The sequence below is a fragment of the Panthera tigris genome, chromosome D2 (genome assembly GCF_018350195.1).
Source record: "Panthera tigris isolate Pti1 chromosome D2, P.tigris_Pti1_mat1.1, whole genome shotgun sequence".
Lineage (NCBI taxonomy): Eukaryota > Metazoa > Chordata > Mammalia > Carnivora > Felidae > Panthera > Panthera tigris.
The window spans coordinates 73,908,567-73,923,727 of record NC_056670.1 but is presented as its reverse complement, the minus strand read 5'-3'; the positions used below and the strand labels follow the sequence as shown (position 1 = coordinate 73,923,727).

At 41.7% G+C, this 15,161-nt stretch overlaps 1 protein-coding gene across 6 annotated transcripts in view; it reads left to right on the top strand.

The window, feature by feature from the left end:
* The window catches only part of FAM204A (family with sequence similarity 204 member A), a 31,723-nt gene extending 22,453 nt beyond the window's left edge, over nt 1-9,270 (top strand). For 4 of the 6 annotated variants that reach the window (XM_042959818.1, XM_042959822.1, XM_042959819.1 and 1 more), the window contains 2 exons: nt 8,640-8,746; nt 9,042-9,270. In XM_042959818.1, coding sequence (XP_042815752.1) covers nt 8,640-8,746; nt 9,042-9,093 — 159 coding nt within the window. In that variant the 3' untranslated portion in view covers nt 9,094-9,270. Of the gene's footprint in view, nt 1-597; nt 3,068-8,639; nt 8,747-9,041 lie in introns of those variants that run through there. The other 2 variants (XM_042959821.1, XM_042959820.1) reach the window with 2 other exon arrangements.
* Nucleotides 9,271-15,161: the final 5,891 nt, after the last annotated feature.

The window sequence follows — 15,161 nt, the reverse complement described above, 5'->3', positions numbered from 1 at the left end:
CATCTTCCTGTTAGCCTGACACGGATAAATAAAAGCCCCTTGGTTTGGCACCAGTGGGTTCCTACCAGGGAATGAATGACGTCTGCATGAACTGGATACATAGCTCAGGTTGATTTCAGTTACAAGTGTGCAGTGTCCGAGTAGGAATGAATGGGGAGTAGAGGTTGCCTGTGAATTTCGTTTGAACTTTGTATAGCTTACGCCCTGAAAGAATACTTTTTCTGTAAATGACTCCCAATAGGATGGCCTTTGACAGCAAAACTAAACTCAATTCTTTGAAAGCGTCAGTGCTTCGTGTTGTAAGATTGTAATTATTTTGTGTGACCTAGAAAGGGTATTACATTGGCAGTATGAATTAAACTGAGAATTAAATTTTAACTTTGTTAAATTAAGGCTACTTAAAGTTTTGGATTCCGAAACATAGGTAAAGTTAATAATGCTGAAATATAGATAGTTTGTTAATATTTAAATAAAGGTAGGAATGGCCTTTTGAAAAACCTGATGTTTGAATTGGTGGGGTTGTGTTCTCTCCTAGCTAAATAAATGCTCTCTTAATTTGGGGAGATTATTAATTTGTCGCCTATGCTTTATTTCTAGAGCAATTTCCTCAAAACTCTGAAGGCATTCTCATTGAAGAAGGGTATATATACATTTGAGATAGTTTCTGCATTTTATGTTCACATCTAAGACGTCCTTTCTCAGAAATGCTCGGGTGCTACGGCACTTGCTCTGGCATTCAGAATTTTTCCGGTGCGCTTCATCGTTAGGCTTTGGTTTCTCTGAGGGGACTCTGGCTACAATTCAGTCTCTTCATTTTGGTTTTTAGTTTTCTGTTGACGTACATGCACTGTCATCTTAATGGAATAAGAGCTTCAGTGACCCCACCCTCCCCAGATAATACAATTTTGTCAGATTTACCTATCAGAATACCTGGAACATTATCTTATATAGAGTTCAGAATTGAAATATTTGTTTAAATTTTTGAAATAGAGATGCTGGCAAACTTGGGAAGCTTAAAGTTACTCTTCAGCAGTGCTGTTTTCAAAGCTAATGTGTTTGCATTACATACCAAAAAATAAATAAATAAAAGCTGAATTGAAAGACCTATTACAGTGAAGCAAATCTTGTCGTTCTAAGCTCGTTTATTTTATAATCTGGAGGGCAAAATTATTTTCTTTTCATTTTTGTGGATGCTTTTCTTGGGTAGAAATATCTTAACAACCATGTTTCCGAAGGTAAAACGGTTCCTTCGGATACGAGGCTGAATGTATTTTCCCTTTAGCTGTTACAAGAATCCGCCACTGGGATATGTGCCCCTAAGAAGGATGGCAGGTACTTTGTATTTTCTTAATTACTGTGATCTCTTGCCACTGAAGATCGGGTAAACAAAGTAAAGTGCATTGAATATTACAAATATATAGACTCTAAAATATCTTCATTTCAACATTTCATTTTTACAGCAGGGTTATTATTCTTGTTGCTAGGACCAGGAGGTGTGTACGAAGGATACGTTATCACATACAAGTCATCTAATGCCTGCGAACTCTCTGGCAAAGTGTATTTTATGTCTGTCTTTGAAATTTTACTGCTCTGCCTTCTGTCCCTTATTTTTTCTTCCTTCTCTTTTGTTTTTTTTTTATTTTTATTTTTTATTTTTTCCTCTTTCCAGTCAGGAGAGGTTAGGACCGTTTTCTTTGTGGTATATTTCTCTGATTGGCAGTGGAAAGGAACCTAGGACACTGGGGAGGGAAGAGCCCTCCCAGGGCAGCCTACTGCTGTCACAGCGTGCTCAGCCACCTGGGGAGGTTGGGTGTTCTCTGCTGTGGGGGGGGGGGGCGACGTGTGTCTGCTAAGGCTCATCTAGAACTGACTTACTTTCATTAACTTTGGTCATTTCTCAGTGGTTTTGTAATTTAAATGTTCTTCTGTGTGTCATTTTGTAGTCTGAACGTAGTCCAGGGGACTTTTAAATGGTGATTTTAATTCTTTGAAGCCTTGTTCTCCTCAGTCCTTAGAAGTAATTTCAGTAGTCTCATACAGATGAACAGTTAGCACAATGTATGGAAAATAAGCCCTGCCTGTCCAGGTAAGGGAAGGTCCAGCTCTTCGAATTCCTTTACATTGAGGCTAAAGATCTATTCATCCCCATAAAAATTGTGTATAGGCTTGAAGTCGGAGCATTTTAATATGGGAAAAATAAAAATGGTACTGAGTGATGGGTTCTTCTCTCCGGTTTTTAGGGGTGCTTACTCATATCTCCTTGCATTGAGGATATTTTCTTTTAACCTTTGGGGTATGATTGGGTGATCACCTAGAATGGTGTTCCTTATGCTCTCTTTTAATTATGTTTATCTGTGCTTTTAACAAACCTTAAGAAAAGATTTCAGATGTTACAAGTCTAATTAAAGAGACAGACAAAGCACAGTTTATACTGTAGATTTTTTCTGCAGTTCAATTAATCAGCATGTTTTCTCTTTTAATTAAAACCATTTTAGTAAATTAAAGCCCACAGCAAAACACATATATAATTTGTTTGTAATTAGCTCTTAATTGGTGGTAGTTGAAGCTTAGCACCCTTGGTTTCTTTCTTCATGATTGCCATTTTATTAGCAGCCAGTCATTAATTAATCTTTTTCTAATTAGCTTATAAAACTGTTGATGGCACATTATTGTAAATGTGATTTTAAGTTCAAAGCTTGTTAATAAGCTTTCTTACTTAGAAGAACAGAGATAAAGAAATTGCTGAAAACAGTACTACAGTTCTTTAAAAAAAAAAACTGTCTTTCTTATGGGGACTGTGTAAAGCATCTAACAGCTTATGGTTAATTTTTTAATGCTTTTTTTCCCTTATGAATGGGATAAGTTGCTTGAATATAAATCATCTATATCCAGGAGTAATTTCAACAGTATAACGTCTTTTCACCCTCCTTTGGAATACAGTAATCTACATATAATTTGAAGCCTTAATAGTCATCATTAAAACAGGTGTTACATAAACTATTTCACTATGAAATCAAAGTTGAGTATATGAATCAAAGTATATCTTCTTACACTTTATAGACCGAATACATACTATTTTTATAAATTGCAGGGTGAATAATATATACGTATATATATGTATATGTATATACACACACACGCGCGCGTGTGTGTGTATATATATATGTGTGTGTGTGTGTATATATATATATATATATATATGTATATACACATACACTTACGTGTTTTTTAAAACAGAACTTGTTGGGTTATGCTTTGAAAGTAAAAACTACTTGGCTTTAACTGATAGGCAGTCGTAGGTATAAAATGAATGATAGGTGCTTGTACCATTGTATATACACATAGATGTGTGTAGTACAGAAATGTGTAAGTGTGTGCGTGTGCTTTTGGAGATGGCAGTGAGGTTAGGCCGTTGACTGTAACAGAGAGAGGACGACTGGAAGTCAGGTCGGAGTTTAAATGATTGGGCGGAGCCTAGCCTGTTTGCAGCCGTCACAGCCTTGGCATCTCAGGTGGGGCCGCGGAGAGGTACCGGTCCAAACGCAGACACCCCGAGTGTACTTTATATATAGCACACACCACACTGAATTGTGGTTTGAGTGAAACACATTAGCCACATCATACTCTGTATCGAAATATGCTACAGATTCCACGAAACTCCTGAACTGCAAGGTGTCCTGAGCTATTTATCCATATTAGTGCAAAGTTCTGAAAGTTGTAGAAAACACAAAGCATTATCAGTTCCTGGAAGAGCTTTTTCTTATTTGCTTTTTGAACTTCCCATGTTATTTCAACTTTGGCTATTTCTTTGCTTGTTTTTAAGAAGGCGTTTTATGATGCCGTGCAAGAGACACTAGAAGGGGATAGCTGACGAGGAAAAAATTAAAAATTGGATAAAAAGTAAATGAATAATGTCATATTACCAAAAAGATGAGAGGCTAATTTGTGCCGACTTTTTGCTAATTTTGTTCAAGCCTCAAAATGAGGAGCTGTCACCCGTTCTGTGTAGCACTGATGACAGTGCCAATGATCCATGAAATAAGCTGCCGCTGGCTTTGTTCTGATAAGAATGAACAAATCTGCACAATGTTCGGCTCCCAGAATCTCATTTTCATACTTGCATGCAGGCTAAAAGAAATAAGCTGTTTGCAGGCTTGATTAATCAGACATTGGAGGGGTTTTTGTCTCTTTGATCTCTTTCGTCTCCTAGGTAACTCGCTTGACATTAATGTTGAGCTTGAGTAAAGACAATCAGGAATTGTCGACCAAACTGATATAAAAATTAAAGACCTTAACACTTTAAGTACTCCAGTAATGGTTCCGCTTTACTTCAGAAAACATCTGTTTTCATTTAATTAAAGAACAAAAGAGAATGGCATAAATATTTTTCATAGAGACCTATTATTCCATAAAAAGTTAAAGTATGATAATTGGTATTTTTAAATAAGTGCCTTGAAAGTGTTCAAAAGGGAGGAAAACTTCATAAATCTGCTACAAGCTAGTAATTTTGAGATGAGTAAAATATTTTATGAAATGGATAAGAAGTTTACAGTTATGCTAGATTAAGCTGTTTGAATCAGATGCTTCAGATGATTATCAGCAAACTTCAGAATGGCAAAGGTTGAGCAAGAAAAACCAACTTTATTTTGAAAGTTTGTCTTTTAAAAATCTCTACTGTGTTACAAGATGCGCCATTATATCTCTTTTACAACCCAATATGATTTACACATGCGAAACCTGTAAAATTGAAAGGAATTAAAAAAATGTCGCCGTGCATTTGCTTGAGGTTATGCAGACGCTTTTACAAATCTTCCAAGTGGCTGTAAAGATGAATGCCCCAAGGGTCCAGCCAGGGCCCTGCTTTTCCAACCAGCTAAAGCCCTTATCTTAAATCCAAGCAAAGTACCATTAATCTTTTTGAAAGACCTTTTATGGCTTTTAATATATCCCAAATTAGAACATTTTACACCCTTGGTTCCTGAAATATGGTGATAAAAAGCCTTTAGAGCTTAATTTTCCTTACCGCTTGCTCTGACCAATTTGCAGTTCTTTGTGATAATGTTTAGACACCTTAATTAAAATGCAGCAAAATATTGGATGTTCTATATGGAAAATGCTGATACTTTGGCTACACATACAAGAGATTCTGTATATATTTTTATTCATTTAAAAATTTTTCTTGCCACATTGTGTTGCTATAGTTATCTGATGACCCAAAACATTTTTTTTTTTTTTAATATAAAAACCATCGGCCAAGCTTTTGTGATGTTTACTTTGGGCATGAGGATGCATTTTTCTTCTTACAGGAGTGAAAGGATTCTCGTTGGCCTGTGTTATTTGTAATACTGAAACATAGCACGATATTCTTTTATCTCCGGGAACTTGGCTTCGTCATCTTGCCTGGGAAAATGAGTTTCTTCTCAACTGTCTCTTCCATAGAAGATCTTATTATCCTTTCATATTTCCAAATACTTCCGTTCTTTTTTTCTTTCCCCACAGGAATAAGACACATTTTAAGCGTGTGAAGGACACAAAATTGATATGACTTTTCATCATCATTACAAGCTAAAAGATTCTTTCTGTAAATACATAGACCAGGCTTGTTGAATGTTTATCAGTCGAAGAACATTCCATTTAACCTAACCCAAGGCAAAATACAGTTAGAAAATACACTTTGTACCCGAAGAGGTCTGTTTGAAAGTATTGCCTACGTACCCAGTCATTTATTACATGTACTTAGTCCACAGAAATGCTGGAGCCCTCTCGTGTAAATACATGTTTCATGCACTTTAATGAATTATTGTTAACAGATTCATACCATGTCTTGTGGAATGTATGCTCTAAATCCTTACTGTGGTGCTGAGTGCGCTGGCTTGGCCTGAACGTTGCCAGAAAATGAAAAGCGTTTACATTCTTAGAGCGCGTGACCGCGTTGAGATGAAGAGTCCCATTTAAGTCGAACACACTGAGATACTCTTTGGTTTATCAGTCCCCAATCCAGAAAACCCACGTTGGAAAATCTCAGTAAGTTAGACATGTAAGCTACCTCTTAATTTACAACGGTTTTAGGAGATAATGTTTTCACGTGGTTGACGGTACATGGCGGATATGGTTCGGACCATTTTTGTTTTATCCTCCTTGCACAGGCTCGGTTTCAATAGGAGATGAACTAGGCGACCGGGACTTCTGTTGGGAGGTGGGCCTGGCAAAACTCTCCCATACCAAGTTGGCATTTGATACATAACACATAGGAATATGGTTAAGTAGAAAACGCAGAGTTCCACGTTTTACCTTTTGGAGGGTGAGGGGCAGGGAAGATACTGAATGTTCTATGTGAGTGTGGAGAGACCTAGCACACGTATCAGCACAGGTAGCCAGCTGGGTTTTGCGACAGTAGGCCGTTCACTAGGTGCACTCGCTGCTCCCCTGCTCGCCCGCAGCACCCCACGTCCCCGGCTGCCCGGCTTCAGGGGGAACTGCGTGGGTAGTCGCGACCAGAGGACAGTGCGCAGAAATGACGTGTGTCACTTCCGTGCTAAAGCGTTTGAGAGCCAGTGTGAGACCCTCCAGCCGCCCCCTTCCTCTGCCGCCGCGAACCCGAAAGTCACACGCTGAGAGGCGGGCACCACGAGACGGAGGAGAGCCCAGCCATGCCACAGCCGACCAGAAGCGGAACAAAAAGTCCAAGGGCAGCCAGTGGGATTCGGGGATTTGTCTGATAAGTGTAGTTGCCGCTGGCCTCACGCGACAGGTGCCGACCTGATTTTCACATTTATGGCAGATGGGAAGGTTTTCAGGGGAATCCGTCTTAATGATAAATTGGCCACACGGCACCCTTCCCGTTTCATTTTCCCTGGAGATGATGATGCTGTAGCCCTTTGATTCTTGGCCCTTTCTTAGCTGACGTATCTGAACTTTTCTGTGATGAACACCCGGAAACTAAAAGACAACCAAGAGAAGGCCAGTTTTGAAGCAGCGCAACTGGCGACCCCTTCTTCCCAGCCCCCAGTGTGAAAAGAAGCCTGGTTTTGTTCAGTGCCGTGTCTCCGGTGCCTAGAACAGTGCCTGGCAAAGCCATGCGTTTGCGCCCTCCTGATATTTGTTGAGTTGAATACTGTCCTGTGAAAAAAGATAATGAAGTGCTGCTCGCGTTGCTACGAATTTTGAGACTCTGAGGTTGGTCTGCTTCCCCAGGTGGGCCCTCGAGTCACAGCTGATCATTCTTTCATCGGTGCCTGTGCTGTTGGTGTTGACCAGTTCAGCGCTCTGGCTTGATTGTTGGGTTGCTTCCATTCTTGGTGCGTATTCTTACCTGGACTGGAAACTCAAACCACTCCATGCTCTCATTTATAAGCCCCGAGCAGTGCTTGATTCCTACATGTTCGTTTCATCCTAAAGGAAACTCTTCTCCAAAACGAGCTGAAAGGAATGTCAAGCATGTGAAACCTCATCTTCCTAAATCAACTTCTCATGCGTGTGGTCTTAGCCACCCATGATGCCTCACCGTTGGCCAGCAGATCCCTAAAACTCGGGCTTTAACACATTGATTTGACAGCGGCTTCCAGGTCCTTTCTTCTCTTCCGCAAGTCTGTTGTCCGGTAACGTTCATTAGGGTGAGTCCAGGGAAAGAAAGGGAAAGAGACCCCAGAAGGAGATGTATATTTAGCCTTTGTTGTTCAGCCTGGGTTCTTCACAGATATCTCTGAGCTATTCATATAGGCAGGTATTTTTAACATCAGAGCCGCCAGAACTGGAAGATGACCATCCTGTCCTGGAGATCCTCTCTGAGGAACAGTTCTGCAGCCAGAGAGGCCAGAGAGGCCTGTGTGTGGTAACCGAAGACGATGGCGTCGAGGCTGAAGGGCTGCAGAAATACAGACACAGAGACTGTTTTAGGTTGGCTTAGAGAAAACTTAGGAGGTAGAGGTGGGCGGGGTAGGAGGCTTGGTTTTCATTGACCTCTCCGGCCCAGGGCAGATAGGCGTCAGGTGGAGCAGGAGTAGAGGGGCCTGCAGAGGAAGCACTTAGGTACTGTGGTCCGCGTGCCCAGCCTTTTCACCTCTTAGCACCCCTTATATTCTCTTCTCTCTCGGCGAATTAAATGCTGTTGCCCATCATGCAGAGTGCGTTTATGAAGCAGTAATTAGCTTTCCCATGTTTTATTAATCACATCTATGACTGCCAATCAGAGCTTCTGATCAGCAGGAGATAGCTGATGTGACCATACTGAGTTGCTGTAATTCTAGCCCAGAGCAAAGAAACTTGATGTCTCTGTCAGTCTGCGCAGCCTTATCAGGGGTAAATTCCTGTTTGGCCTACTGAAATGCTGGAATAGCTTGAAGATCTTCATCGTATCCTTGTGGACCCTCGAGGGGCTCTGTTTGGGAAGGATTTCCATCCAGGAGACTGGCACAACCCGGGTCTAGGGCCTGTGGGAGGTGAGGGAAGTATGGGCCACACCGAGTGCATTTGTTTACTTTGCTTGTTCACGGGGGCCTGAGCATAAGAATTTCTGATTTGCGGGTATGGCTGGCTTAGCCGCAAGTTCTCAAGTGTTTGTATTACTGTAATTCTTGTATCAGCTGGAATATTTATTTTCACCTTTTTGTTTGTTTGGTTTTCTCCTTTGTAATTCTTAGCTTGGTGTGAAAATTGCTAAAGCGGTTGCCTGCCACAACTTTGTAAAAGCCAAAAGGGATGCTGAGAATTCACAGGTTGCTCGAAAAAAGAAGAAGCTTGCATGGGGGTGAGTTTAAGATTTTTACTGGTAATTCGAATAACTGCATAGGAATTACAGAAATCCTGGGATCCGCTGTGTGAATCCAGTTTGTGTGTGATTGTTCACTCATTTTAGTCCTTGTGTCTTTGCTGCACGTTTATCAGATTATAAACACGGGGGCATTTCTTCATCCCTTTTCATATTTAGTTTGTCATCAGTGGAGTATGTGAAAATGTTTCGGTTTATTTTACTTTGGCACTGAGTAAGCGTGTTTAGGAAAGTGTTTAGAAATAAATTGAGATTTTTATGTCTTCTATTTTAGGTTTGAAGCAAAGAAGAGATGGGAAACCAAGAGCAACATGGGATATATGTAGCTTGCCAGCGTTCCTCAAGGCATTTGAGTCTTCACTTGGGCTTTTCTTTGAGTCTTCAGCTGCTCAGTTGACTGAGAAGATACTCCTGCCGATGTTAACTGTGTCAGGGAACTGCCAGAAGCCAGAAACATAAGCGTAAAATGTGGGGTTTGATTATTAAACCTTTTTAGTCTTTTTCTAGAGAGTTCATTCTGTTGACACGAATGAGGTGGCATTCTGTTATTTGTGCACGAAATCGAAGTATCCGTACCAGGAAGAAAGATAGGATTTTGTTAATTATCTATTTATGTAACCCTCCAGCATAAAGTCAGTTTTACTTTTCGTCTGTTTGGTGTAGCATAGTCAGTGAGCTCCTCGGACTTCCTTATCTGTCCCCAGCGTACCTGTACTTCGTCTGCAGTTGTGTTTGTAAGATTGGCATTTGTTTACGAAGGATTAGTCTTAAGTGCGAGAACGTCTCAACCGATACTTTTACAGATGACTTGAATTATCTTAATATCATAAAAGTAATTATTGATTCTTTATTGGCGGGAATAGAGTTGATATTTCCCAATCAAATGATGAAAGCAATTGATTAATTTTTGTATACTTTGAGATAAAATACCATAATTTTACGAAGGGCAGAAAGTAGTATTTGGAGGAGGATTTAACTTTAGCTCGGCCTGGAAATGTCCTCCTGAATGTCTCTCTAAGCCTTGTTGTTCCTTAAATTGTGATACAGCTCTTAGGAGAGAAAATGGCACAACCGTACTAGCCAGTTACAACTACCTCCAGACAGTATAACTTGGAACCTTCCAGGAACATAGTTTGATTATTTTTACTCTTCTTCCCCATTCCTTCTTAAAAGGTTCGATGTGTTAATGAGGGTGAGGTGGATCGGTGCCGGGGAAGTAGTTGTTCTTAGATGTGTGTTTCATAGGCCTTCCTAGAGGGGCTTTGAGAAATCCCGTAAGAAGCTGGCAAATAGGCCTGGACGTTGGCTGGTTTGGCCCCTCCCTGCCCAGCGCTTAGAAGAGGGAAGAATTGCCCATCGCAGCTTTTGGCCGTTCACCTGCCTTCCTCAGCCTCCGCCAGAGGGTTTCTAGCTGTCTGGCGTAAACTTCCTCGGGGTTGAGAATGTAAATTCAGGAACACAGAAAATGAGTCATGATGATCGTTTCATTATTATTACTTTGTTATTTTTAGACTTACAGTAGCAACAAAATTTTCATAACTCATGGTAGCGCGTTTAATGTTTTTTCTGTGTTCTGGAATAAGTCAATAACCAGTTGGTATTTAAGAGAATAAAAATCCTATCTTGCTTCCGCTTCGGTGAGAAAAGCCAGTATGGAAAAAGCAAGATTTTAGGAGGTTGTGTTTCTGCTTACAGAATTCATCACGAAAAGGTGTCCAGGCCAAATACTGGAAAATCTCATGTTTTATGATTTAATACCTCCCGTTGCGTTTACCCACGACATTACATTTCAAACTCCTAATAGGTGAATACAGACTGACGGTATGGGAATCTTTTCCCTAAAAAAAATCCATCGTGGGGGACGTGCCGTTACACGGTTCGGTGTTTTGTCTGAAACAGGAAGAAGCTGTTGTTGGGCAGGCGGGTGGGGTAGACGTTTGGGCACACCGGGCCCGGAGACAGCATCTCCCTGCAGCCTCTGCCTCATTTTCCTTCTCCTGTGTCCCCTTCTTGAGAGCATTTAGTGACCCTTGCAGGCATGTTTTTACCTCTGCTCATGCTGAGGCCTTGCCAGAGTGGCCTCTCTGGGGGCTGATCAGGGAGCCTGTGGCCTGAAGTCCAGCCATTGAAGCCCTTCTTCAGCCTGTCCCTCGCTGACAGTTGTGCTGCCCCGCCCTGCCCCGCCCTGCCCTGGGGCTCGCACACACACACGGAGCATTTGAACCCCGTGAAGGCGCCTTGGTGGAATCGGATGTAGCAGCGGACTCATTCGATGAGGGGAGCTGGATCTCATAAGTCTCCATTTTTGGGGGGACCTGGTTTGTGAAAAGCTCTCAAATACGGTACAGCAGGTGGAGTGGGGGTAAGAGAGGGGTTCGGGGGAGAGGAAAGGGCTGGTTGATTGACCCTGCTGACATGTCATTTGGGACCAGTTTTATTTTACCAGCTTTAATTTGAATTAGACATTTTGCTCAGTAAAGCAATAAAATGGGAACATTATTCTTAGAGCACCCATGTTGCCCAAAAAGCATAGTCATTTGTCTTCTCCATCTGTCCACAGTGAAACGAGGATTCTTTTTGGATCAGTAATAACTTCAGTTCCTGAAGCTTCAGCATGTGCGTTTACTACTGCTCGAGTGCCTGAATTAGATGAGGGGTGTAAACGTCAGTTATTGTTAACTGAGATTAATATGTTTCAGGTCGTTGGTATGGCATTAACGTAACTATGATTTACTGTTTAAGTACTTCAGGCTAAAACAACTTACTAAGGAACAGTAATTTTGAGTTTTATAGTGCTGGTTCTGAGAAGTAAAGTTGGTTGGGAGCCCTCAGGATGTTTCTGATTTTCAGCAGAACATTCTATTTCTTTCACCAAAAGGAGAGTTTGGATGTATAATCTCAGGTTTGCTATAATTAGTTCTGATGACAGAGTTAAATACCTTGGCCCAAACTGTAAATCACTAGTTAAACAGGTTTCTGCAACTGATCATAAATCTCAAACTCCGTATTTTAAGCACACTTGTTTTTTGTTTTTTGTTTTTTTTTTTTAGAGAGACAGCTACGGGAGTGGCAGGCCAGGGGTGGGAATAAAATGTTATCTGAACTTTGAGTAACAGCCTAGAACCTCACATTTAAAATCTACTGATTTCCCTGATACCTTTGGTCTAAAATGCTCTCTTTTCAGTATTTTAATAACATAGCTTACTGTTTACGCTAAGACAAGTTTGAGTTTAATTCTTAAAATATGAAAGTTAATTATCAAAATGTCCAAATTTCTGTTTGTTAGGTAAAGATACCACTGTTTTAGAAATGTTATGTCCTGCTAACCTATAAAAAGTACCATATGAGGTTGATATTTGAGTAAGATGCCAATTGTGTGTGTTTTTTTATGAGATAAGGCTTGGGGGAAACAAGGTAATGTTATGTCAGACCTCATTTTGGAAAATTAGCTTCGTGAAACCCAGTAGTCAAATTCAGAACCAACTGAAACAATTCAAGTTTTTCCATGTTGGCAGAAGTTGCTTTTATTTTTAGTATCTGGCAGAGCAACAAATGCTTTGCATGTCAATTTAATATTTTTTCAAGCCAACTGTTTATTCATTGGCTTAAAATTTACACTCTACTAAAAGTCTTAGTCCTGACTTTCATGAAACAAATAGTAATATTTGGACAAAATATGTACACGAAAATCTTTTTCCAAAACCAAATGTAGATTGGTATTTGTGGCATCAGGGCCTTTTAACATGGTAATGGATCTGAAAGCACTTTGAAAGTCTAAAGCATTAGAAACCCAGGGCAATGAATTTCAAGGAATTAATTTTTATTATGAAGTAATCAGAGCATCTTTCTAGGTTTTCAGATTTAAATTAGTGAGAGGCTTTCTGCTAGAAAGTGGAATATATGTTAGAGTAAATTTCAACGAACTATCAAACGATTGCTTTATCAGCATGTATCTATTCATGACCTCTGTAGCATACTGAGACAATAAGACCCATTTTCCATTTTTGAGGTTGGGATGTTCTCTATAGATTTTGATAAAATGAGCAGAACTGCATTCTTTAGTCTTTATTATTTTATCCTCCTTCCATACTACTCACCTTGAAAGAAACACGCACACACGCACGCACTCTCAGCGTTGAGCTGTCCTCCGCATCGAGACTCGGTGTGAAAGGGATTTGTGACTCCCGTCAAGAACGTGGCAGTCAGTATATAGCCAATCTAGACGGCCATGGAGAGACTGAGAAAGGAGCCCCCAACCCATTGTGCGCCAGCGTTAAAACGAAGCGTGTTGCTTCTTCAACAGTTTCTCCTTCTGAGTAGGAGGAGAGAAGTGTTCGTTTTGCTAGCGTTTCTTCAAATACAGTGGTGCCATCAGAGTAGCTTCCCGCCACACCGGCCCCTGCGGTCTTGATCCCCGGAACACAGCTACAGGCCTTTGGGGAGACTCTCCGTTAAATGCCATGCAGTCTGCAGTGTTTTCAGACGTGCTTGTAAAATGAAGAATTAGCTGAGGGATACTTCTCTTTTTATTAGTGTTAGTAGCCGCTTTTTAGATTTGTTAGAAAAGGCATAAAAATGTTCCTTATTGAGATGACGTTTTTAAAACATTGAATTTAGGTACCTGCCTTTTATATCCAGAACAGGTTTCTTAAGGAGGTGCAGAATAAAAGGGGATGGAAGGAGAGCAGAGGGTAGTGCCCAAGAAAAACCTCGGCTCCTGGGTGCTCCTAGGCCCGGTTAGCGTTGTGCCTGCTCCCTGGCATTGCTCTAGAAGCCCCGGCCCGAACCTCCTCCAGGGGCCATGGGCTGCCTCTTGCTGAATTGCTGCAGGGGGCCTGCTGTGTGACAGGTATGGAATGAGGTAATCTTTTCCCACCTCTAATTTCTGAAGGGTGTGTCTGTCCAGTTATTACTTGTTCATTGAACTTAAAGGTTTAGAAACCAACAGCTACAGCACAGGCTGTAATTATTGATGTCTGTTTCATATTCATCTGTAAGCTCTGGCATCTGATCAAGAAGTTAATATATCACTTCATCTTCAGGCTGAATGTGCCTCAGCTATAAACATTTTATGGTTTGACGGGTAGTGTATAATTATGACTGCCCAGAATACAAAGTTTTCATTTGTAATGTGGTAATACTAGAAGAAGTAATTATGAATGTCACAGGAGTAGTGAAACAATGAAGCCTTCCATTGCTGTGAATTCCTCCCTACATAATATCTAAGAAACGTTTACTGAATACCTACCGTATGCCAGATAGCACGCTACCTCTTGTGGCTGCAAAGAGGAATCAGCACAGTCTGATGGGAAGTATTTGTAACCCATGTTTTAGACAACTTGATTTTTACCTGTCTGTGGCTCTTTCTTTGCCAAATGCAAAGGAGTGATCTACATGTGATAAGTAACCTGAACTTAAAAGTTTGGTCCCATGGGTGGGCACGCTTTGTCTCTAGGAAGGAGTTTCCTGGAGGGCAGCTAGCTAAGGCTCTCTCGCCAGCCTAGTGACTGATCCACACGTGCCCACCTCACGGCGAGTGGTGTTGACCCCTGAGTTTCACTCTTTCCGAGACTCGCTACAAAGGTGAGGGTCATCGACAGAGTCAGGCTGGGGAACGCATGCAACTGTTTTTGCCCAGTGCTTGGTAATTTTAAGCTTTATGTTTTTCTGAAATCGCATCAACACGTCCTTTACGTTAGAATGGCTGCGCCCTAGTGTCTGCCCGCGTTAGGGCGACGTCAACTACTGCAACGAATATGCCCCCCAAATAAGATGACTCAACACAGTAGAGGTTTATTTCTTGCTCGTGGGACAAAGGAGGCTTCTGCCCCACGTAGGCCTTGAGAGAGCCAGGCTGACGGCAGCTCTGCCCCCTTCTCGACCTAGTAACCCTGGTGTCCGCGTCTCAAGCTGGGAGGGAAACGAGCGCGGGAGAGCGAGCACTCGCGGGGAGTTTGGGGCCCGGCCTGGAAGCGGAACACGTCACTTCTCACTCTGCACCGGCTGCAGCTTCCTTAAGCCACCACGCCTAACTGCAAGGGAGGCAGTGACATGCAGACCGCCGTTTCTCAAGAAGAGGAAACCTCTTTTAGTAAATACTCAGCAGCGTCTGCCACGTTGCCTCAGTCACAAATGACCCCGACTTGGCGTGGTAACTAAGTTCCGCAGAGGCGTGACGTTGACTAGCACCAGCTGCTCTTTGTGATTCGATGTAGGCATTTTCACTTGGATGTGTTGACAGAGCTGATCAAAATAGCCAGTCAGTTACCAGGTGATGTGCGTGGCAGAGGTGCCACGGATGGGCCATGACGTAGAAGTGCTGCAGTAGAATTACGTGCTCAGCGAGGCTCACACGAGGATGTGGTGTTCACCTGCGGAGAGTCAGTCGAGGCTT